Source organism: Strix aluco, chromosome 18 (genome assembly GCF_031877795.1).
Source record: "Strix aluco isolate bStrAlu1 chromosome 18, bStrAlu1.hap1, whole genome shotgun sequence".
Taxonomy (NCBI): Eukaryota; Metazoa; Chordata; class Aves; order Strigiformes; family Strigidae; genus Strix; species Strix aluco.
In genome coordinates, this window is record NC_133948.1 from 2,601,469 (window position 1) to 2,626,249 (window position 24,781).

A 24,781-nucleotide genomic window follows, 5' to 3' on the forward strand; every position below is an offset into this window, starting at 1 on the left:
ACTGGAGAGAGTAGCGTGCGTTGTCACGTGCAGAAGCGTAGCTGCGAACTGTGGACTGGTTGTTGCACAAGATCTAAAAGCAGTAGAGGGGAATAGGCAAAGCATCTTCATTTTCTTAGGATCTGGCTTTCCGGTTGCATGCTTTGTGTTTAAAGGAAGACTTGCTGTCATTATGGCCTTTCATACTTTCTTAGATTCTCTCAGAAGTAAAAAAAAAAAAAAAGATTTAGTGTGGCCCATTTTGGAGCAGAGCAGGACCCCTCAAGGCAAGACTTGTTGATACTAGTTTGTTGTTGGAGACTGGTATGGCTGTAGCAACAGATGTGGCTTCACTGTTGTGAAAGTTTTATGTTGTTAAGTTTTTTCCTTTTTTGGAATTTTGTACCTTATTTGCTACCGTTTCAAGGGATTAAGAAGTTCATGGCAATGTTGAGAAGCTCACAGAATGGTGGTGATCCAGAACAGATTCTATAATTGGCCTTGAGGGGAGAGGCAAGATAATGTTATTTTAGTACAAGATACTGGCTTCAGCAAAAATTTGATGCTCAAGCAGCCTCAGTTTTCTCAGCTGTTACATATATACTGTGTGTCCCTATAGCTCTTAAGCATACATGCGGTGTATAACCTTTACACTGACTGTACTGTGAGCAATTTCCAGAAGAGTAGCATGGTGAGGTTAGCCAGGTATAAGGCCAAAGAATTTTTTGGATGGTGGAAATAAAAATGGCTTGTAACACCTTTGAAAAGTATATTTCAGGAAAAACTAAATTGTATGAAAATTATAAATTTGATATTTTAAACTGGTCTGTTTGACAAAACAAAAGATGAAATACTGCTTTTTTCTGTGTAGTATCTGTTACATTGTCAAACTAGGGAAGATGAACTGTCTAATTATGGTTATTTATAGACTTTCCTGCAAAACCAAACTACACAAAAGCAAGGTAAGATACTCAGCTATTTGCAAGATAAATATTTTTTTTTTAGAAGGGGGAGGGAGTATATTTACAGTATGTTTGAGATATAGTGAAATCTTCAAGTGCAGATGGTGACTTGATGAGATGCATATTCTGTATCTGTTGTTAAATATTCTTCTTTTTCATCCTAGTTTCCACTGGCTCACTTGCTCAGCAGTATGCACACCCTAATGCTACCCTGCATCCGCATCCTCCGCATCCTCAGCCTTCTGCCACACCAACTGGCCAGCAGCAAAGCCAACATGCTGGAAGCCACCCTGCTCCTAGCCCCGTGCAGGTAACAGCACTCAAGGCAGTGAATGTCTTTAAATTGTATTTAACAGGCTCTACTGGAAGGTGTTGCATCTCTCTGATGCTTGACGTTGATATATTGATTTCCTTGAGAGGAAAAATGGTAGGATGGAGCAGTTGCGCAGACACGCTGCATGTGACAGATCTCATGCAGGACTTGTCTGGATTCCCCCCTGTTTTCTGGAAGGAAGGGAGCAGAGCTGTGTAATTTAATTTTTCTCTGCTTGGGGTGGCTAGGACTTAAAGGTGGTAGGCTCATGACATAGTTTGTTAGATAAGCTAGCAGGGAAACTTGTGACGATCCCTTTTCCTTAGTAAGGACCAATATCAGAGTCCAGCCATTCATTTCTCTCTCTTCACAGGGTATGAGCTTGTTTCTGTGTTACAATTAAGGAAGGATCATAATTTTGTCAGAGCTTTAATATGAGTGGAGTTACGAGCAGAAATAGCAGATAAATGCTGAGAAGCATTGGATTGTATTTTGTCAACGACAAGCAGCTGAAAACAAAATAGACCTCGTGGTAGTGCTGCATGCCTTACTACCTACTGGTGATAACTCTGGGCTGCGGAGTGCAACTGTGAAGTATGTCCAGCTGCATGGTTGCAGGTTCTCCTTGTTTTTACCTGGCAGTCTAGGTGCTGTTTTCCAGACTCCTGCTCATACCAACTTTCTAGTGCAAGGAGAAAATGAGCCCGGTGGAATTGAAATGAGTTTCCTCACAAACATAGGGATGGTGATCCTTAGGTTTGCCCCTTAAAAGATTCACTATTTAGAGCAGTTTTGCAAACCTTTCGTAATGTTGGTTTACAGAATAAACGCGTCTTGCTTCTAGACCATAATCTGAATGATCTTCTATCTTTTTTTGCAGCATCATCAGCACCAGGCTGCTCAGGCACTCCACCTGGCAAACCCACAACAGCAGTCGGCAATTTACCACGCAGGTCTAGCTCCAACCCCACCTTCCATGACGCCAGGCTCCAATACGCAGTCTCCACAAAATAGTTTTCCTACAGCACAACAAACAGTCTTCACCATTCATCCCTCCCATGTTCAACCTGCATATACCAATCCGCCACACATGGCCCATGTCCCCCAGGTAAACACAGTTTAACAACCTTCAAGACTAAATGTCTTAATGCCACAAAGTTAGGACAGTCGGGCCTGCTGAAGTGATTTCCATTCTGTCACCTCTCAGCACAGACTACCTGTTGTGTTATTTAGGTTTCTGTCTGTACATTGCCTTTATTTAGAATTTTACAAGATATTTGGACCTCAGCTTCCAACACCCAGTGCATCTACAACTGTAGTTTAATGAAGACATCTTAAGCTGGCACTGCTACTGAAAGAAATTGAGCTCTCTTCCCAGTTCCCGGCTCCCATCCTTGTCCTGCCCCACCATTCTGCTCACAGAACTGTTTGGCCATGCAGCAAACCAGACTGGGGACATGATTCAGCTGAAGTGGGCCTCCCCTACCCCCATTTTAGGCTATTTCTCAGTCAAATCAGTTCACTGCTCAGGTTCACTGCATGATCACAGCAAGAGCTGGCATACAGAAAGGTTGGAGGGGAGAGCTGAGTGGAGGAAGGCTGAATTGCTGCTTTTGGTGGCAGTTTTAGGCTCTGCATTGTAGTCAAACTTATACAAGTTCATCCAGTAAAGGATATTCCACAGGATGACTAGGGAGTAGCGTGTGCGTGTGTGTCTGTGTCTGTGTGTGGTTCTAAATGGACTGCTCATGCAGAAGATCCCCGATGCTTGTTGGGCAGCTAAACAACAGTCCTTGCTTCAGGATCAGAAACCCACTTCTCTTAACTGCTCTCTTGTGGTCAACTCACTCAAAAAAGAATTTTGGGAAGGGAAGCACATGACTGATTAATCTAGAGCTCTGCGTAAAGCAGTGTTACAAAGGTTTTCTGATGTTTACTAAATCTCATGGATTTAGTGTGCTTTGTCAAGGAATGGACAGTTAATCAGTAATTTGCCTGCACAATTTCTTCTTCAGACCAAGTACTTGGTGTCTGGCTTATGCCTTCTCATACAGGTTAACGATAGTTTGGGATAGCATGACTAACTGCAGTTAGGGAGGTTAGTCTAATAGGTGTCCAGTCTCTTGCAGAATTCTGATAAAATCTTTGCTTTGGTCCCTGGCACAGTCAGTTAAGCCAATGAATTAATAGTTATTTAGGAATTGTTTTACTGATGTTGAGTTTTTTAGCTTTTTAATTCCATTAGGCTTTTAATTTCTCTGCTTTTGTACTGTGGGAGGATGAGGAGAGGATGCCCAGACTTGACAACTGCTCTGGCATCGTGCCGTGTCCTCCCAGGCTCTGGTTTCAGCCAGAAACAAGGTCCTTGCTCTGCTCTGGTGGGATGGCACTGGTGTGAATGCCCAGGTTGTAGAGCTGCTGGGGGTGCCTTGCCTGCAGCCCTTCGGAAGGGTCTTGCTGCAAGCTCCTGGGTTAGTGGCATGTTCAGTGCCGTGCCTTGGAACACGCAACGTTTCGAGGTCAGCTTAAAGGTAAAATTGTGCTGTACACGCCACGGCCAGGCGCGTGCCTGCGCCGTAGGATGCGACCGTTGCCTTCCTTTCTGTGTGCCAAGCACTTACTAAGCAAACCTCGCTAAAGCAAATCAGATGCAACTTTTAGTCAGAATTGACTGCTCAGTCAGGATTTTTCAGCAATCACAGGCAAAGCCTGCTTTATCCTTGATTTTTGACTTACGCAGTCTCTGCTGTAATTTTTTTAGGATGAAAACTACAGTCTGTAATCCATGATACTTACACCAAACTAACTGACTTTTCAAAATGAAGTAGTTCCCACAAAAATCTCTAATGGAGGAATAACTACAGTTCTGTAAGAAATTTTAAATGCATGTAATTATTCCATTGTGGGGAAACTAATCACTGGATTTAACAGTTTCTTAGCAGCCTCATTTCCAACTTCTGAACACAATTCTGAAATGCCATGCAGTAGGAATTTCAGTTTGGCTAACACAGGCAATCAATTGAATTTCCCTTTAGGTTATCAGATGAATCTCGAGCTGTTAGATATCTCACTTGAGAAACAGTACTTTAAAATTCATTACAGAGTACTGTCAGCTGCCAATTTGCAAAGCGTTTGAGCCACAGCAGAAAATTTTTATCCAATGTGTGTATTGAATACAGCTGCTATATGAATAGCTGCTTTATAATGATGGCTGCGTAATAGCGTGTTTGTCAAAGTAAAAATGGTGCTGATCCTGAAAGGTATTCCTGTTTCACAGCCTTATCTTCTAAGCCTTTTTTAGAGCAAGAGTGAGATTTGAATTGCAGTTCCTGCCTGTAAAGGCTTCTTGAGTGCTACTAATACAGTGCAAGTCTGATAAAGAGTTTGAGGAATGTCTGTGATGAGTCAAGTAACCCTTTTGTCTTTAAGAAATAAAATTGTAGCCACTATCTGCTATTTGTCTTTACTGGCCTTGTGAAACTTGTGAGGCTGCAGTTATTGCACCATAGTGCTCTGTTCATGGGATGCGGTAGACGGACAAAACAAACCTTAGATACAAATGCTTTTTTTTTTTTTTTTTTTTTTCCTTCAAGAGAAACCCAGTTGAGAGCTCTAAGAGTTCCTTAATGTTTTGTGCTTTTAAGAAACTAGTGTTTACTAGCTTTTTAAACCAAAAAATTGATGACCTCTAGAGTCATGAACTGCTCTGAGCTAAAGAAGCCACCTGACAAGTTACTGAACTTGTTTGCCAGAAGGTGATCAGCCATCATAAAGATTAATCTCCTTTTTCCGCTGAGACTTAACTATGATTGCTTAGATTACACAAGGACCTTAACTGTGATGAGCTTAACTGGAAACAGAACAAAGCTGACCTAACAGTATAAAGGGATGAAATCACCCATCGTAGAGTGACTGCTTAGATGGGCACAGGTCACTGGAGAGAGTGGTTTCCAGGGCAGGGAGCCGTGGAAGAATGTGGGGTTGTGCAATGAGCGGCCGAGGAAGGGACGCCAGACTCCCAGTGCGTGTGAAGTTCCTATCTGTACCCGGTGCATTCTCCGCATAGGAAGTGCTTTGATCTAGGTTACTAACAGTAATGTTTTGAAGATTTGTTGCTGAGCTGTTTTTTTTTTTTTTAAATATCCAACTGTTTAACGCTGGCAGTTTCTCCCAGCGCTCACTATCCAAATGGCTAAAATTGAGAATGTGACTCAGAGCCAGCAGTAAGGATTTGAGCCCTTTTTTTTTTTATTATTTTTTAATTTTTTTTTTTAGTTATTATTTTTGTGTTAAGATCTCTGACTTAATCCCTATAGCTAATCTAGTTAAAATGGAGTAAATCTCTGGATTTACTGGTACAGCTGGAGAAAAACTTGACAGTCATGTGGCCAGGAGTGATGCCTCCTTGTGACCATTATACTAAAGAGCTCTTTGTTTCAGGCTCATGTACAGTCAGGAATGGTTCCTTCTCACCCAACTGCCCATGCTCCAATGATGCTAATGACGACACAGCCACCTGGTGGTCCCCAAGCCGCCATCGCTCAAAGTGCACTACAGCCCATTCCAGTCTCGACAACAACACATTTCCCCTATATGACGCACCCTTCAGGTGAGGAGTGTGTGCCCGGGAGACCTGCACCGTAACTGAGCCAGGTCGTGGGAGTGAGGAGAACTGTTATGAACCAGATTTGGGGAAAAGAACAACAAAAAAAAAAACCAAAAAAACAAGCAAAAACAACCTTAAGATGTCCTTGTAGAGTGGCAGGCTGCCGAAGGCAGACCGTTTCTGCAGTTCGCATTTATACTTTGCCAGCCCGAATGCGAGCCTAGATAAGTGTGCAAGATTTAGCTAATTCAGCAAAGACTTTGCTTCTCTCTAGCTGAAGTAGAGAAACACATAACTGTGCAGACACTGGCGCTGTGGGACTGTGTTCTTCCAGGTTTTGCCGTGGGGGATGGACTGTGTAGCCTGTTACAATGATCTGGGGTTTTATTAAATTTAAAGTGATCGGTCTTGAGGACAGGAGTGAAAATGTTGCTTGGGGGTAGGGCTGTTAGACTTCTAATGACTGAAGTAAAGTGACGCCTGAAGTCTAATCTTTAATTCAGAGTAACATTCTGCAGCTTTACTTTTTGGGAAAAGTAGGTGCTGTATGACTTCTTTCCACTTTAAATTTAACCTTACCTAGGTTTCTTTATTATTCATTTCCAAACAACCTCTAAACTTTTGTAGTGAACTAGTTACCTGATTCTTGTTTCCTGGGGAATGTGTGAGCAGAACAAGGCTGCTATCTGAGGGTTTAGGTAGGGAAAAAAAACATCCAAAGGACATCTTGATATGCAGGGTTTTGTTTTGTTCTCTAAAAATAAAAAAGAAAAAAGAAAAATTAAAAAAAAAAAAGAAAAGAAAAAAGTTCAGCTCAGTAGTTGTCCTGTGACCACTTTACTAGCAAACTGTTGTGTGGCTTGCCAATTTATTATTTACATTTGAACTTTTTTTTTACAGTACAAGCCCACCACCAACAGCAGTTGTAAGGCTCATCTGGAATAACTGAAAGGCTGGATACCTTTTGTAGGCCAAATACCCTCCTTCTACTGCTTCTGCCAACTGGAAGCACAGAAAACTAGAATTTCATTTTATTTTGTTTAAAAAAAAAAAAAAATTGATTTCTTGTAACATCCACTAGGAATGCTAACAGTTCATCTTGCAGTGGGAGAGATTCGGACTGAGTAGAGGCATTTAGGAACTTGTGGGCTATTCCATAATTCCATGCACTGTATCTGAGTCCTGCAAGTGCCCCAACTCTGCTTGCTGAAAACTGGAAGTTATTTATTTTTTAATGACCCTTCAAAGTTATGAACTCATCAGCTAGCAAAAGAAGTAACAAGAGTGATTCTTGCTGCTATTATCACTAAAAATCAAGACTTGGAGATCCCTTTTACTTCTAACTAAACTTGAAACAGGTTCAGTAAAAAAAAAAAAAATTCTAATCGTCAAACTGATGAATTATTATTTATAAATCACGTTTGATGAGAATCACTATCGTGAGACAGTGATGTAACTTTTAAGTTAAGAAAACTTTTACTTTGTAGATAATATAAAATAAAAACTTAAAAAAAAATTAAAAAATAAAAAAAGTTTTAAAAACTGACCTACTTAGTGTTTGTGTCTTGTTTTACCAGTATCTTTCTTTCATGTGCTCTCCAGCTTTGGATCCAAATGGGAGCACATGTTTTATTTAGCGCCAGGTAAGCTCTGCCGTGTGTGTCTGTCGTGTGCTGCTGCCGTGTCGCGTGTGTGCCCCCCACCACGAAACCAAATTCATCGTATTTGCCTTGCAGGGCCGTGATGAAAATAAGTGAAAGGTTTCAAGACCAGAAGTTTGGTCTGTAGGTTTTTAACAATTTCTTGTGTTCGGAATGATTCCCTCATGCCTCAGCCTTGATGTCACAACTGGGCCTTGATGATAAAACTACAAGTCAGTGGTGCTGCTGGAGAAGGGAAGAAAGAAATCGGGGTAAGCACGCCTTAAAAAATGACTGGTAACAAGATGGGGAAAAGGGTAGGAGAAAGCAGTTGGCTACCAGCTCCTTCAGTCGCCTCCTTACGCTGCTTGTGGGCTTCCTAACTGCGGCGCAGGCGTCCTGGGATGGCTAACCAGAAGGTGATGCTGGTTAAACTGGGTTATACAGTTGCACTTCAGAGGCAGGAGAAGTCAACTGTAGCAGCTCGCGTGGGCAGCAGTTAATGGCACGTCGTGGCTTGGTGAAAAACGTGCTGGGGAACAGAAATCCTGCGGCAGCTTCTGTCTTCGCTCCTTCCAGCAGCGCAGTAAAATGTAATGAATCCACGTTCAGGAGGGCAGCAGGGGGCACGAGACTGTCACAGACAGTGATGGGGGCTCGGGGCAGGACTCCTTGAGCTGAGTCTTCGGAGGAACAGCTTGTTCACACAGGCTTTGGGCTTGCGTTTCATCTTTAAGGGAGCGTTTCTGTCCTATGGCATCCAATATCTGTTAAAAATGGTATCCAGGCACCTAGAGAGAATCAGACTAAAGACTAAAAGTGAGAAACAAGTTCTAAAAACAGTTTATTAAGAGCAGATTTTTTTATATTATGGTAAAACTGCATTATTCAAGAAATAAGTTACTTGTACAGTACATACAGAAACAATATATAGAAAAACCTACTATACAAGAACAACTCTTCTGTGCAGGTGAAAAGTAGAACTTTCAAATCAATACACTTTTCATCCAACAAACTGTTGGCTTTAATCATCCTGCTAGAGAACACACAGTCGCCTCCCCACCTCTGGTAGTTGCTGGCGAAGGTTGGATCTGTTCGCATCGAACGAGCTTAAATTAAAATTTGGAATACTGTACTCGAACCTGTTAGTCAAGATTTCAAGGCTTTATATGTTTGTTAGAGTAAAACTGCATTGGTTGGATGATAGCAGTGTTTTGTGGTCTGGAGACTAGAAAAAAACCAGAAGCTTTGGCCTCACCCCGGACCTGGAAGAAGCTTTGCCCCAAAATAATTCCAAAGTGAAAACAGACGGGTGAGGCAATGGCGGTGTCAGTGTTTGGTAACCTGCGCTGGCTTGCTGGTGCCGTTCCTCAGAGCTGGGATGCAGGAGGGAGGGATGGATTAGAGATTAATTAATGCTCCGTGTCCTGAACTTCTTCAGAACCTGTCACACATAAGGACACGCAGAAGGCACTGACAGGTTGGGGGGGGGTTCTGTCAGCAAACAGCAAGTGGTTTCCAAAGCCTAAAATGGAGCTGAGGGGGAGAAGGTCTGGCTGGTCCCTTAGGTTATGCGCTAAACCAGGACTCTGCTGTCACAGAGAGCGAAGGCGCTGCTTGTTCGGCATCTGTATTGCCAAAACCAAACTGGTTTCAGTGGGAATTGGGCTTCCCTCCCCGCCAGCCCCCTCCTCGGGGGGCTGCTGGACTGTTGTTGGGCAAGGGCACGGCCGGTTGCTGCCCCGAGGCTCACGGCTTTGTTCCCTTGGATCCAAACTCGGGTTGCACGTGCCCATCTCCAGGGCCAAAGCACACGCTGGTGGTCACATCAGACTTTTATTTCAGTCTAAGAAACGCTTTCTCCTCCACTGGAGCCCAGGAGGTGGCTGTACCTGTGTGGGGGGGCTCTTCCCTTGGTTTCCCCTCCTCCCAAAACTCAACGCTGATACACGGGCTGGGGAACTAAACCTGCCAAGTCCTAGGCTCTTTTCCCAGGTTACTAGAAGAATCTAAAAATTTCTTTGAGTTGCTTATATTCCATAGAATGGAATGGCTTAACGCTCTTTGCCCACCACTATGATAGTACCTTACAGGCTGCATTAATTAGCTGAGTGTGCTGGCAGGAGCAGAGGTAGGGCTGCATGTCAGGCTCTGACCTGTGTCACAAGCTTTCTAGGAGAAATGGAATTTCAAACTCAGTCCTCAAGGAGCTGGGAAAGAGCCCAAAAAACCCCTCAGGTCCCGGTGCAGCTGGGGTCAGGACCACAGCAGGTCTGAGCTGTGGCAGAGCAGACCAAGGTGAGGAGATGGTGGAGCTGGGTGGCTGGACAGCCCCTGGCTGCCTTGTTGGGGAGGTTTGAGGTGGAAATAACTCTATTAAATAATCAGAGCGACTTTCCCACTGCTCAGTAGTGGGGAGAACGGGAGTTCACATCCACTGGAGTTTGTTTGCACAGGGGAAGTGGCTGATGGGGCGATAATGAACTCAATGTATATTTTGCTAATCAAGCGCAGCAATTTCCATTTAAACTACGGAGAAACCCCTTGCAATTAAACTGCAGGTTAAAAATACCACATGCGCGTGCATGTTTAGTTGTTGGCGCTCGAACAATAAGCCCTGGTGTGCCAAAACAACCCATCCCAGCAGCAGCAGCATCTGATTTATCTGGCAAGGGCTGCACCGGCTGTGAATAGCAATCCCTTTTCCCAGCCCGTTCCTTCTTGCAGATGCTCTGAGCGTAGGATGATGCGGGTGAGACGATCTCATCTTTTTGGGGCTGCCTGGAGCTCAGCAGGACTAAAAAGCAGCGCTTTGAACCTTAGATTGAGCATGTGCAAGTGTTTTCTGAGGCGTGCATGAGCCGGGAACCAGGCACCAAGCAGGCAAAGGAGCTGACAACTTGGGCTGTGCTTCATCCCCTTCCCCTCTTCATCCCTATAAATGCAACACCATGGGGAGTCATTTATTAGCAGTGAAGGGCTCTGACTTGCCTGGCACAAACCAGCCCTGGCTCTACGCTCGTGCCATTCGGTGCAGCCTTTGTGCTGGTCCGGGGAAGAAAACGGGCTGCGGATAGGGCCGAGGAGCTCCAGCCGAGGACAGGGCTGCCTTTGTTTCCCCGGCAGCCTCGTCAGGTTTGGCAGCGCTGGAGGGGCGACCGGCCAGTGCAATTTGCTCTTAATGCTCCAGTTTTAAGAGTGAGTGTGTGCCGGTGCGTGCTGAGCGCCGGGAAACACCGATCCCCACCGAAAGACAGGATTGCTCCCTGCGTGCCCATTTTCAAGTTGTTTTAAACAGAAGAAGGGGGGAAAAAAAGACCTTCCCTGCTCTGAATGTACAAAGACAGCCTGGGAGAGGGCTGGGGCAAGAGGTGGGGGAGGCACAAAATGTAAATCCTAAGTGGTTTCTCAAAACAATGGGATCCAGTTTCTCCCAGCCCTCATCCTTTTACTACTTATAAAACCAGATTTGCTCTCACGGCAGCTCCCTGGGCTGTGTTTGGCCCCGGCTGTTTTGGCCCTGCCCAGTCCTGGCTCCTGCCTGTGCTGTAGCTGCCCTTTCTGTCCCAGCCCATCACAACAACGCTGTGATCTCGCCTTCAGTTCCTGACCTTGAGCAGAGCCCAAGGAGCTTTGCCTACCAACCAGGCTTAATGGCAAAACCCTGCCTAGAGGCTGGATTTTTGCAAAACTCCCTAACTCAGCCCCACAAGGCGCTTTGTCTGCTTGCTTTCAAACTAGTTCCTAAATGTTAACGCTCCTGAGGGCTCCCACCTCTATTGAAATTTCAAGAAAAATAAAACCAAGACACTGCCCTGTAAGGCTATTTCAAGGCGAGTTTTGCATCCGAAATCCCGGGGAGCGCTGCACGGGCTGCGCAGAGAAATCTGCAAGTTGAATGCTGCGAACATCCCCTCCTGCATGTCGCAACGACTCCAGCCCCTTCCTTATTCTTAAAATAACAGCAGCTTCTAAGAAGCAGTTCCTCTCTCGGCGCGGCCGCACCGGCTGCCCCAGGTAAAGCTGCACCGGGGCCTGAACACAGCAGCGGGGATGGGGGCACGGCCGCACTCCCGGCTCTGGAGCTGCTCTCCTTGTGCTGGCGCCTTGGCCGGGGATGGGGGGACACTGAGCCCTGGGGATTTGCTGGATGCATGGTTGTTCCCACGGGAGTTACGGCAGCGCCGACGTCTTGCTTGGGCGTGCGACTCACCGTGCCAACAACCTGTGCTCCGAGAGCGGGCTGCAGGCAGGCAAACAGGTTGAAGTGCCTGCTCTGAGTGTCTTTACAGCCGGCGAGATGCCGACCCAAGGCACGTCAAGGGGTACAGCCCCTCTGTGGGCTCGGAGGGGCTGGCTGGGAGAGGCTTTTCCATCAGGCGTACCCCAAAGGGACACACACACACCCCCCACCCCCCCGCCTGCAAAAGGCCGTTGCATAGCTTTAAATACTGCCAAACTCTTGGTGACAGAGTGTTTTAGGCAGGGGGAAAAAAGGCAAACAAGAGCAGGGTGGGCAGCCATCTGTGCTGGCGAGGTTAAAAAAAAAAATGTTTGGGGGATTTGTGCCTAAATGTTTCCATCACTAGGATAAAACGCCTCCATCACTGGGATAGAACACCTCCATCACCAGAGGGAGGTTTGCTGTCAGTCTCCATGTTAGTTCTCAGCTAGTGACATTATTAACGATGGAGCAGTTAGTGTTCACTTCTTAATTAGCGAGGCTAATGGTGTTAAGTATTTGGCTGGTGCAGGGAGTGACTGCCACTGTGCTGGGTTAAAAAAGAAGAGCGAGAAAAGCCAGTTTTTTGCCTTATCTAAAAATAAAGCCTAAACTCTGATCGCGATCAGCATCTTTGCCCAACGCCAGAGCTCAGCTCCGGCAGGTCGGGCTTTGCTGGAGGGTTTGGGAGCGGCAGCACGTGCCAGGGCGGGAGGACGGGGCTCGTCTTTGCCTGCACGGCCTGGAGCAGCAACTGGTCAATGAATTTATAATCCACTTTTTTTTTTTTCTTCTTGTTTTTTTTTTTTTCCTTTCTCCAATTATATGGGTGTAATGCAAGACCCCGGATCCTTCGCTGGGCGCTGTCATGTCAGGGACAGGCGGGAGGCCGAGCCCGACGGCGCGATGCTCGGCACGCAGGGACGCAGGCACGAGCGGCGTGTGTAAACAGTAACGAGAAAGCTTTGATAATAACAACAAGAAATAAAAAAGGCCCTTTAACAGGCCGAAGAGAGGGAGCGCACCCGTACTGGAGTGAAAAATTACCCCCTTCCTTGCAAAAATATAATAATCATCCCTAACCAGAAGGAAGAAATTAGTACATTCTTTCGATGGGATACTCAGAAGGTCTCTAGGATTCCTCCACCCAAAAGTGCATCCCAGTGCTGGCGCGGCGCCCGTCAGAGTGGTGTGTACTGGTTGTCGATGGCGCGGACGTGGCCCCGGCCCGGTGCCTCCACCTCGTAGTCCGAATCGCGGGGCCGGGGGCCGGGGGCCGTGGCTGCCCTGCTGGGGCGCAGGCTCTGGGCCAGCTCGGCCGGCGGCGGCACCAGGTGGAAGATCTGCTCCGGTGGGGGACCCGGGGGGGTCTCGTCGGGGCCGCGGGGGCAGGAGGAGGCGGCAGGGCCGAGGCTGAATTCGGGGCTCCAGCTGGGGATGGGCAGGGGGAGATGGACCGTGCTGCCGGAGCCGGGAGCTGCGGGTGGAGGGGAGAGAGGGCGGGTCAGTGGGATGCTCCTGCTGCCAGGTATCGGGGTGGGGGTGCAGGGAGCATCCCGCAGCTCCCGCCCCAGCCACAGCAATGAGTGGCTGGTGGCAGCTTCTCCTTTCTTGAAAGAGGAAGCCGGGAGCTCGGGAGTCACCTTTTGTGCCACTGCTTGGACACTTCCACTTCCCCCCCTCAATGTGCGGCCAAAGGGCCCAGCTCTGCCCAGCCCCGGGGCACCCACACCCACCCCGGGGACCCTCCCGCTGAGACAGGACCCCCCCACCTCTGTGCCCCGTGGGAACGTCACCCTCGCTCCGTGCCCATGTACCTTGCGACTGGGGCAGGACGACGACGTAGCTGGACAGACGGACGTCGCAAGCTGTCCCGCACTCCAGCGGGATGGGGTAGCGATGGAAGTGGTGCAGCATCTCCACGATGGAGGAGAAGCGGAGGTGCTGGACACGGCACTGGCCCCGCTCTGTCAGCGCCAGCCGCAGGTGCTGCGGGGAGGAGCACAGACCTGTTACCCTTCCACCGGCTGCCTTGCTGGAGGAGATGATGAGGGACACGGGGATATTTGGAGTGTGTAGGGGGGGAGGGGGGACAGAAACGGCCTTAGCATGATGTGCTCTGCTTGCTGCAGGGGGTTTTGCCCCCTCCCAGGAGCAGGTGTGAGGGCAGGGACCAGGCAAGGCGAGCATCTCCATGGGGTGGGGTGGGGTGGGATGGGATGGGATGAGGACCATGCTGCAGCAAGGAGGCTGCCCAAGGGGCTCCTGCCAGATTCCCCCCCCGCCGGCCCCAGCCCCTCTCCCGCCCGTACCTTTGCTCTGCCCTGGAAGTTGAAGGTGAGCACATACTCGCCGCGGCGCGTCTCGCTCTGCCGCACCAGGAAGACACCGTGGCCCTCCAGCCCCCCCAGCTGCACCAGCTGAGCCGCCTTCACACGGGAGATGGGCCCATGGAACCAGGGGCAGGAGGAGAGGAACTGCTCCATCTTCGGCCCCGCCGCCTCCCCCGGGCCCCCCGGCGTCGCCCCTGCCAGCGCACAGGGATGAGCACCCCAGGGACATGGGGAACCCTGCCCACCGCCCCCGGCCCCCTCCCCTCTGGCTCTGCCCCCCTGCCACGCCATTTGGGGATGCCCGATCAGCCTGGCCAGCCACAGCCAGGACCACCCCCCCTGCAGCGAGGGAAGCCCCCAGCCCCTCTGCCCTGTCCCCAGGGTCCCCTGGGCTGCTCACCTTGGCTGAAGGTGTCAGTGCTGGTGGTGGGGCTGGCGGCCGTGGGGTCGGGGTACCGGCACGCCAGGAGCTCGGGGTCGCCCACGTCAGACCTGCCGGGGATGGGAGAAGCCAGGCTGAGCACCGGCGGCGGGGGACGGGAACGGTGCTGGCGGGACACAGAGTGGCTGTCCCCATCCCCAGGGACATCCACCGGGTGCTTACCCCCTGCGCACGCACTCCTGGATCTCGGCTGTCCAGGAGCTCAGCTGCTGCTCATCCCCCGCCTCAAACAGGACATCGGTGGCATTGGTGACCTGGGGGACATCGGAGAGGGACACGGGGGCTTCAGAGAGAGAGAGATGAGCATCCCCCTCCCACCCACGCTGCGCTCGGGCACCAACCCTGACCCCAGCCAGAGCAGAGCATCCCCCACTCCCAATGCCGCACCCCCCCGTGCTCCCCCTCTCCAGCTGGGAAGGGGAACTGAAATTTGGCATGGGAGCTTTCGGCAGCCACGTGCGTCCCAGAGGGTGGGAAAGGCCCTGGGGGCTGGATGAGGACCCCCTTGGCCGGGCCCTACCTTGAGGACGAAGGTGTGGAGGTTATCGGGCATCTCGAGGCGCGTGCACCTCCGCACCTCCTGGACGGTGGAGCAGGCAGCGTGCAGCTTCGGCTTGGAGGCCTGCGGAGGGGAGCACAGCAGCTGAGCTGAGCCCCAACACCCCAAAACACCACTCCACATCCTCCAACAGCTTTTGGGGTGGGGGTTGAGCCTGCCAGGAGTCACCCGAGGCACAGCAGCCAGCAAGGAAATACCCTGCTCTGCAGGGAAATACCCCACCAGCAAGGAAATACCCCATGTGGCAAGGAAATACCCCACCCGGCACTGCCCGGCCACTGTCAGGGCACCCTGGGAGGGCTGAGCGGTGTCTGGAGCGGGGGACCCATCTCAGTGGCCCCAAGGACCCAGCAGAGGAGGGATGGGTGGAGGAGGCGGGGGGGGGAGAAGGGGATTCCCAGCACGACAGCGTGTGCCGGGGAGACTGTGTACACTGCTGGGGAAATCGGGGTGCAGGCAGGGAGCACCCTGATTATGGGTGCAGGGGTGGGGGGTGACAGAGGGCTCGGTGGTGGCGTGCCGAGAGCTCCCCGCAGCCACCTGGCTGGTTTGGCGCCGAGACAGGCACATGACAAAACGCTGAGCAAACACTTCCAGAAAAAGGCTAATAATACCCCTCCCAGCAGCTTTCAGTTCCTCTGCCGCCCAGCGATCCAGCCTGCGGCACAGGATTGGGGTGCAAAATGCCCCTGGGGTTCCCCCGCAGCAGTGCTGGGTGATGGAGCCAACCCCCTCCGTGCTCATCCCAAGCGCGGGGCTCCATGAGCGAGCCACCCCATGCAGCCCGGCAAAGCTCAGCCAGCGCCAGGCTTGCTGCCAGCGCGGCGTGACAAAATTTTGGCGGGTTGTGGTTCCCACAGCGGCTTCAGCATTGAGTCACTCACACCCTGCGCCGGCTCCGGAGGTCCTCGCCGAGCCACGGCCACTGTCCCCGCAAGGGTACCAGGCTGCGGGCGCTTCACCCCCGCAGTGAAACCAAAGTGCCTGAATTTTGCTCTGAGTTTGTGATGCTGGTGGCAAAACCACCCCTGCCATGTCCCCAACCACCTACGTGACCCCAAAGGGGGTCCCCACCAGGCGCTCGGCAACTCAGCACTCCCCATAGTCACCCAACCAAACTATGTTTGGTTGCTTTTTTTTTTTTTTTTTCCATCCCCTCCCTTCTTCCTCCCTCCCTCAACACTCTCAACCGAGGACTCAGTGTACTTTGGGGCCGGAAACGCAGTGTGAGAGGGATCAGCCCTTATCAGCGCCGAGCTGTGCCGAAAAGAAAATTCTTAGAAGTCACTCGCCGAACAGCATCGTGCGATGGGGTTGGTGCCACCGCAGCTGCAATCAGTGTCGCCGGTGGGGCTGGGGGGTGCCGTGAGCCGCCACGGTGGCGCCGGGGCTTTACCCCGAAGGAGTTTAATTTTTTTGCAATCGTTGGAAGAGAACCGTGTCCTGTGCAAAGTCCTGCAGGGAGAAAGCAAAGGGTTGCCCATCCTGGCTGCTTTCCCACACGTGGGTTGTGACGCCCGGCACGTCCCGGAGGTTGCCGGCGTGGCGGGTTTTATCGGCACAGCTCCTGATCGCGGCGCTGGGGTCGGCCTCCCGCTTTCCTAAGAAGCGGGAAATTCCAGGAAAAGGGAGTTCGGCGAAGCCCCCCACGTCCCTCCCTGGGGAGAGCGCAGATGGGGGAGCGCGAAGGGAGAAGGAAATGATGCAGCAGAGAGATACAGTGCCCGAAAAACCAGTCTGGCTTCGGAGAAGTGCCTACCGCAGGCCCGGTGCCCCCGCCCCTCGAACCGCCGCACCTGACCGCAAGATGCCCTGCTCGATGGCGGCTGGTACCGAGAAAGGGATTTCTCAGTAACGAAAACTGCACACTCAACACCCAGCGTGTTCGCCCAGCACCCATGGGCTCCTCCTCAGCAAGAGAGGTGCCGCGGCAGCACGGTGGGGCTGGGTACCCCCCCCCCACCCCACTGCTGGCCAGACTCGGGATGCTCCGGAGGGGATGGGATGCTCAGAATGTTACCCCAGCTCAGTCCCCAGCCCAACCAGCATCAGCTCCCACCCCAGAGACTTCACCCCACCGCTCCCCAAAGGATCCTGTGCACACGGGGGAAACCCCAGCGCAAGGCTGAGCACCCCCCAAAAATCACTTGGGGACATGCTGTCCCATAAAGCTGCATTCTCAAGCCCCCAGGACACAGCGGCCACCGCGCCAGCTCAGAGGCACCCCCCCCAGTCCCACCACCTGGCACCTAAAACGGGCCATCCTGGGGTGTGACACTGGTGATCTCCAGCCCCGGGGGCTGATGGCAGCAGGATGCGGCCCGGCTCCCCCAAACCCCCTCCCCGCAGGGCTGACAGTGGCCGGGCGCTGCTGAGGACATTGGGCCATCGATGGGGACAAGGGTCCTGTTGGCTGGGGGCGGAGGGGACTTCAATTTAGTGCTTGAGAGCGGGGTCCTCCCACCCGCAGTCTGCTGACCCCCAGTATTTGTATTTTTGTTCTTCGCAAGGGATTTTTTTCTAGCGTTTAAAAATATGAAACTTCAGCCAGGCCAGAGCTGTCCCCAGTGTCAGGGGACACGGGACAAACTGGCAGATGGAGGAAAATGCCCCCAGGGTGAAACCCCCTCCTGCTCCCTGCCCAGAGCATCCCACCAGAGCCTGTCAGGGGGGTGAGGGGAGGGAACAGACAACACCCCCCATGTCCCCACGTCCCCAACCCCTGGCAGGTTCCCGAAGGGTGTCACAGGGAGCAGCGGCACGGTATCCGCGGCCACCACGCACCTGGGGAGGGCAAGCGCTCAGGAGAAAGTGGGGTTTGCCAGCATCTGCCAAATATAGGAAGGAGACCGATGCCAGCTCGGGGCTGTGGTCGTGCAGGGAGCGCGAGCTGAAGGTCAGGCCAAGGTCACAGCTGCGCTGGGGCGTTGCAGGAGCAGAGAGGAGCTGCTGTGTTTCCGCCTTGCAAAGCCCCGGTAACAGCTCTCACCGCAGCTCCTTCGCCCACCACTTTCTTTACTACCTGTGTTGAGGCGAGGCCGGGCGCGGTGCCGGCGAGCTGCCCGTGCCGATGAGCGCCGCCGGCTCCTTCCGCGGCGATTCTCCTTCCAGCAGCCTCCACGGCACATCTTCCCGCTTGCCCTTCGTGCTTTCACGTGCGAGGGTGGTGAGGAAACCACTGCCTGGGAGGGCTGGCTCGGCACAGCGGGTCCCCCGGCACCTCTCCAATACGGATATTTTGAATTTTTTTTTTTTTTTTGGAAGCAAAACTCCTCCCAGCCTGCCCACACATGCTGGGAAAGCTCTCACTGTGATGCTCTGAGGTGCTGCCGTGAGGAGCACGACGTGTATGGCTGCACGGGAGACGCTGCCGATGCTGGGAGAGGTTTTTCAGCGGCAGGAAGAGGAAGGCAGCTGGCTTTCCAAGAACAAGCATGAAATCCCACTGCCACGCTGCCCACGCCTGGGAGAGCCGCGGGTGCCTTGAGGTTTGACCGGCACTGCCCACACACCAGCAGGGTGCTGGCACCTACCCAGCACCCCTGGGATCAGCCTTTTTCTGCCAGGTCCCCAAAGTGCTGCCACCACCCGCGATGCTGGTTTGCACGGGAAGGAGCCAGAGCCACCTGCCATTCCCAGTGGATTTGGCCAGTGGCAAAGGCAGCAGTGATGGTGGTGGCACAGCGATGACAGTGGTGGCATGACAACGATGGCAGTGGCATGGTGACGGTGGCAGTGGTACAGCGATGACAGCAGTGACATGATGATGATGGCAGTGTCATGGTGATGACAGCGGTGGCACAGCAATGATGGCAGTGGCACAGCGATGACAGTGGTGGCATGACGATGAGGGCAGTGGCATGGTGATGATGGCAGTGGCACAGCAATGACAGCAGTGGCATGACGATGATGGCAATGGCACGGTGACGATGGTGGTGGCACAGCAATGACGGCGGTGGCATGACGATGATGGCAATGGCACGGTGACGACAGTGGTGGCACAGCAATGATGGCGGTGGCATGGGACTGACGGCGGTGGCACGGCCGTGGTGGTGGGGTCGGCTGGCCGAGCCTGCACGGAGCAGAGAGCAAATCCTTCGAGAGCGGTGGGCGCTGCCGCCGGCCCCTCCACGCGCTGGGGATTTCCCCACGCCGGCTCTTTCGTTTCCACTCTGAGTCACGCCGCGGGAGGCGGGGAAGCGCCACAAGCCCTTGTGCAAGGTCCCTGACGGATACGGGTGAGATTTGTCACTTCTTGTAAATCACGGAGCCCGCCGTGTGCCTCTTACGCAAGGGACAAACCTCAGCCGGAGCTGCAGCGTGCCCAGGCATGGCTCAGCCCCGCCGGGCTGCCGGTGGACGGACAGACAGACGGCCACCGCGATCTGCAGCGGCGCAAGCGCCGGGTTATGCCAACGTAAAACCACATCCCGTGCAAACAGCCCCAGGGAGGTTTTGTGAAGTTTCCCAGGAGCATGGAGGCATGAAGCCCTGTGCCGGGGGATGCCGGGCGAATGGGAGGGGAAACACGTCCACTTGCCACAGCGTAGGGCACTGAGGGGGCACCAGGGGGGATGGAGGGGGCACCAAGAGCTGCGCTGGAGGGTGTGAGGTTCCTGCTGCACCGGCGATCGTCCTCGGGGGTTTCCACTGTGGGTAATCCCAGCCGTCGTCCTTGGGGATTTTGCACCACGGATAATCCCAGCACGTGTCCTTGGGTGTTTGCACGGCCCAGCTAATCCCAGTGTTCATCCTCAGGGATTTGCACCCTGGCTAATCCTGGCATTGATCCTCAGGGATTTGCACCCTGGCTAAACCCGGTGCTCAGCCTTGCAGATTTACAGCACACCTAATCCCAGCCTCTGTCCTCCAGCAGCTAATCCCAGCGCTCCGGGGGGTTGGTAGCACAGCTAATCCCAACGCTCCTCCTCTGGCATTTGCCCCACAGCTGATTCCCAAGGGGACAGGTCCACGCCAGGCAGCCCCAGGCCAATGCCGGTGTTGGGGACAGGCTCTGAGATCCCACTGATTTGGGCCATTTCCCTGCACGCTCGCAGCTTCTCATGTGCCTCCTGCACCCCACATCCACTACGGAGCCCCCCCCAGCTCAGCTCACACCCTCAAAGCTCACTGGGGAGGACCCTAGGGTGGCACACTCTGGCCTTTCTGTTTGCATGCAGAGGCTGTTCACTCTGAAACCTACTGACAGCAGCAGTGAGCGTCCTTATGGAGTTCTTTGTTCTGGGCTTGTGGCACTGGGCATAGGAGCTTTCCTGCCTCTGTTAAGCAGAGAAACATGAGAGGTGATCCCCACTGCGGGCTACTGTGTGAGCTCGAGCTCCCCCACACCCTGGCCATCACTTCCCCAAAAACCCCTCTCTGCCCACCCCAAACCCCAGCCAGCATCCTCAACCCACCAAGAGTGGAGGGACAAAAGAGTTTCCAAGAGACCCCATCTCTGAGCATCCCCAAAGCTCATGGCAGGGGACAGAGCTGTCCCCGAGGGGAACTGGACTCAGCAGTGACAAGAGGCACCGTTGTGCCGGCCTGAAGCGCTGGCTCGGGGGCGGCCAGGGCACAAAGAACCTTCTGTTCCCATCTCCAGTGGCTGCTGAGCGCCGGCGAACGGCGACACAAGAAAACACAGCCCAGACCCCCATCGACCCACTGAGCCCCTATTTCTGATTAAATTAAATCCGGGGCGCTGTGAAACACAACCCCAAGAGCCGCCGGGTAAATCCAGACCGGTGGGGAGGGATTTGGGGGGATCCAGCTAGAAACCCCCGCCCCATCCTCAGGGCTGATTGCTCCTCTTTGTGCATTGATAAACATCCACCAAACGAGGCGGTGACTGCCGGTTCCGTGCCAACGAGTCAATGCTCCCTCCCCAAAACCCAGCAAACCACCCCAAAACCAGAGCCCAGCAGCTGACGTTCACAGCAGGCTTTAGGAAGATGGGGACTATAAACAGGATCTGTAAACAGGCGGCGTTCGCCAGCCCCTTTATATTTTTTTTTTTTATTTTAAGCCAAACTCACTTCCAGCGTGGGCTGCTTTAATAATTTCCTGGAATAAATAACAAGCGCGGAAAGTAAACAAGGTGTCTGCATGCAAGCGGGAGCCGGCTGCAGCCGGGGACTGAGTCACCCCAAAGCCTGGTCCCGGAGGGCTGGGGAACACGGGCTGTCCAGCACAGACCCCATAAAGTCCCCACGGTCCCCAGAATGTCCCAGGATTCCGCATCGCCCCAAGGTTTGGTGTCACCCAGGGGTTTGGCATAACCCAGGACAACGCAATCGCAAGAGCTTCAAGAGCCCACGTGGGAGCATTTGAACCCCCTGGGTGGGTATTTCGGTCCCAAAGCAGGACCTGCCCCTTGCCTGGTGCTGCGCCCTGCCTGGCTGAAGGAAGATGTTGCCCAAAACGCTTCATTTTTAACATAATCTCAAGATGATGCTGAACATTACAACGCCCATCACAGGCATCAGTCAGAGCTGGGACCGGCTGCCCGGCGGGGAGAAGCGGGGTCCGCCCCGGCAGAGCCCCTGCCGCCGGGATAAATCCTTCCAGACCCTGCACTGCCTGCGCAGGCTCTCATAAATATTTACCTTTGAAAGAAGCAGCATTCAGCCTCGAAACAACCACATCCTGGGCCATAGAAAAAAAAAAAAAAAGGAAAAAGAAAAAAAAAAACCCAAGAGACAACTACGCAAAAAAACACCACCGGGCATCTCACACCAGCTGCCAGGGCTGAGCGGGACCCAGCACCCTCCCACACCCACCAGCACCCTGCAGCCTCTCACACCCTCAGCTGTGGGAGGCTCAGGGGAAGCAGCACGGTCCTCGAGTGCTTTCGCAGTCCCTTTTCTTGTGATTCACTTAATATCTCCATTTTTCACTCACTTCTTGGCTTGCAGGCGGTGCTTTCCTACCCGAGCAGCTCTGCAGCATCCCTGTGAGGGAGACGACCCCGACCGTGAGCAGCCAAGTGCTGGCAGGCAGCAAAGCATCACTGCTGTGAGCAGAGGGGTCACAGTGATGGGACAACCCCCCTACCCAAGGCAACAGCAGGGTGGATTTTAAAGGATGGGGATAAAAAGAAAGGAGCCCCTCTCCTGCAAACCCCGACAAACCCAGTGCTCGGGGAAGCAGCAGGTTGGGGATCCGTCCCGCACCCTTCCCCTCACAACCCAATCAAGCCCCAGCGAGCTCCATCCCAGCAACACAGTTTCCAAAATAAGAAACTCTGCTCTTCAGCAATTAACGCCGGGGCTGTGGTTACGCTGCTAAAAGTGTTTTTTCCGTGCATGACCAAGGATGGAAAAAGTTGTGGTTAATAAATGACAAATAACCTTTTGTCTCATTGCCCTCCCCCCGCGTGCCCTCACTCTGTGATACCAAAAAAAAGGGGGGGTGCGAAAAAGAGAAAAAGTCACCACCAAAATCTCAAAAAGACGAAAGGATGCCTAGCCCTGAGCGCCTTCGAAGAACAGCAAGCGTGCAGGGGATGCGCTGCCCGCCCTGCTCAGCGGTGAAAGTCTGCGGGCGGGTTTCGGTGCAGCTCCGGGCACCTTTGGGTGCAGTTTTGCTTCTCCCAAGGGACTCGCAGTGCACCCAAACCCCTCCGGCTCTTACCCCACGGCAGATTTCCCAGCTCCTGCCCTGGGGATGCCCAGCGAGGGATGCCAGGAGAGGAATGCAGCTCTCCAGCCACATGCTGTCCAGCCGCCGAGGGACGATGCAACAAGGTCGCTCTTGGCCGGAGGATCAAGGCAGCAACCCCCGCCAGCCTGGGATTGTTTAATATTTTTATGACAACAAAAAGAGAAAATAACATGCAGCATGAGCCGGCTCGCCCCTGGGCAAACCATAGGGACCAGGGCAGGAGCACACATGGTCCAGCCTGCTCTGGCTTGCAGGATGGAGGACACCAAATGAAAACCAGACTGACACAAGCGTGCTCTTCCCCAGGCCAGCGTGATGACGGGACACTGAGATGCTTCCCATCACTGGCAAACCCCTTCTCATGGGCACCAGTTGCCTGTGGGCTCCAGCAAAACCCCCCTGGGGTGCCCTGCTCATGGTGGCCCTGGGAGGAAAAGACCATTTTGCATCGTTTTTTTGCAGGAATAGAGGAACAAAGGAGCTCATGGGGCTGCAGCGGCGACAAGGGCATTTGTGCATCCAACTTGGCGCATCAAGTTTTTAAGCATAGTTATAGGTCACTAATAAGAGGAAACGTGCTTTGGATCTGAAGCAAAGCGTTGTGTTGCAAAAGAGGGGGTTTGCTCAAGTCCCTGCCTGGGATAAAGATGCAAACACAGCTGCTGCTGTGGGTCAAGGCTTCCCAAAATGTGGCCTCTCCATCCCTGTGGGCAGGAACCAGCAGCAGCTCCCCCTCCACTACTGTCTCTCCATATATCCTTGGGCGAGTCACTTAAGGCCATGTTTGAACAGTCCCAATTGCTCCTGGAGGTACAAAGCAGCTCCAGGAGGAGCCAAAATGGGGATGAGGACTACAACACGGAGATGTCCCCCACCCTACGCCTGGCCAGCTGCCACACAGAGCCCCAGGCGCTGAAAATCAGAGCCCAGCAGCATAGGACCTGCTTGCTCAGGAGGTGGCAGTTCTCGGAAACCAGCTTCAGGTGAAAGGAAGGGGAAAAAGAAAAAAAAAAAAAAAAGAAAAAAAAAGGAAGTCAAAGCAGTCTCACGCTGAGCAGAGATAAAAATACTGCTCCTCCTGCGGCCACGGCTGAAGACGTACGAGCCATGACAGAGGCACCACGGGTTTTCACCGGAAGCAGTCTTCCCGACTCGTCTCGGCATGCCATCAATTTACGGGATGCACTGGATTTCATTAAAACACTATAAAGAAACCAGTGCAAATGCAAATCCCATTTCCCTTCCCCTTCCTGTAAAAACATCTGGTCAACAGAAACGGCTCAGGACATTTCCGTTGCAAATCACAGTTTTCATGGAGTTTAGGACTTGGCTCTATAAAAGGCACTTGGGGCTGGGGCTCAGCTGATGAACAGGACAGCCCCAAAATCCTGAGGGGCTGCCCTGAAACATGCAAACCTGTTTTGCCAGCTTTGACTTAAATTTATGAAAGTGGAGAGGCCTCGGAGCTACCCAAGTCTACAACTTATATGAGAATAAATGGCGTGGTAGAGGAGAAAGCCCTTAGTGCCTCCACAGAAAGCAGGGAGCGCTGGCGAGCATCGCCTTCATACTAAACATCAGAGAATCCACCTGGGCTGCACAACTAGGACCATACCCAGGGTTTCACTGGTTTTCCTGTGCACGTGTACATATACACCCATAGGTACAAGCACTATAGATACCCCGATATCCCCCTGCTCCGGGCACTCTGCATGTCAGGATGGCCCCAGTGTGCCAGGTCCAGCTCCAGCAGTCTCACGCCCCGGAGCATCATCACCTCACCCTGACACTGAGGGGTGGCACGACCCCCTCGCACCCCTCTGCTCCTCAACACACCAGCACCCTCCGGCGTGTCCCCAGGGTGGGGGTCTGGGTGCCCTGAGCCCACCAGTGCCCTGCGAGCGGCTCCTGGGAGAGCTCCGGATCCGAATCCTCTCCAAATCCCCTCCCTTTGCAACATCATTTTTCCAGCGCTCGAGGGAGGAAGGAGCAATGCCAAAACCAACCCAGCAGCGGCTGCAAGCATGGGAAGCCCCATCTCATCCGGCTGGAGCTCATCG

At 52.8% G+C, this 24,781-nt stretch overlaps 2 protein-coding genes across 21 annotated transcripts in view; one reads left to right on the forward strand and one right to left on the reverse strand.

The window, feature by feature from the left end:
- The window catches only part of ATXN2 (ataxin 2), a 52,489-nt gene extending 45,083 nt beyond the window's left edge, over positions 1–7,406 (forward strand). For 8 of the 11 annotated variants that reach the window (XM_074843739.1, XM_074843746.1, XM_074843735.1 and 5 more), the window contains 3 exons: positions 1,106–1,251; positions 2,135–2,362; positions 5,695–7,406. In XM_074843739.1, coding sequence (XP_074699840.1) covers positions 1,106–1,251; positions 2,135–2,362; positions 5,695–5,898 — 578 coding nt within the window. In that variant the 3' untranslated portion in view covers positions 5,899–7,406. The remainder of the gene's footprint in view (positions 1–1,105; positions 1,252–2,134; positions 2,363–5,694) is intronic. The other 3 variants (XM_074843736.1, XM_074843738.1, XM_074843741.1) reach the window with 1 other exon arrangement.
- Positions 7,407–8,320: 914 nt separating this feature from the next.
- Positions 8,321–24,781, reverse strand: part of SH2B3 (SH2B adaptor protein 3) — a 28,834-nt gene continuing 12,373 nt past the window's right edge. For 9 of the 10 annotated variants that reach the window (XM_074843755.1, XM_074843756.1, XM_074843750.1 and 6 more), the window contains 5 exons: positions 15,018–15,119; positions 14,660–14,751; positions 14,456–14,547; positions 13,540–13,711; positions 8,321–13,199 (listed from right to left, as the gene is read on the reverse strand). In XM_074843755.1, the coding sequence (XP_074699856.1) occupies positions 12,374–13,199; positions 13,540–13,711; positions 14,456–14,547; positions 14,660–14,751; positions 15,018–15,119 (1,284 nt within the window). In that variant the 3' untranslated portion in view covers positions 8,321–12,373. Of the gene's footprint in view, positions 13,200–13,539; positions 13,712–14,034; positions 14,250–14,455; positions 14,548–14,659; positions 14,752–15,017; positions 15,120–24,781 lie in introns of all 10 variants that reach the window. The other variant, XM_074843757.1, reaches the window with a different exon arrangement.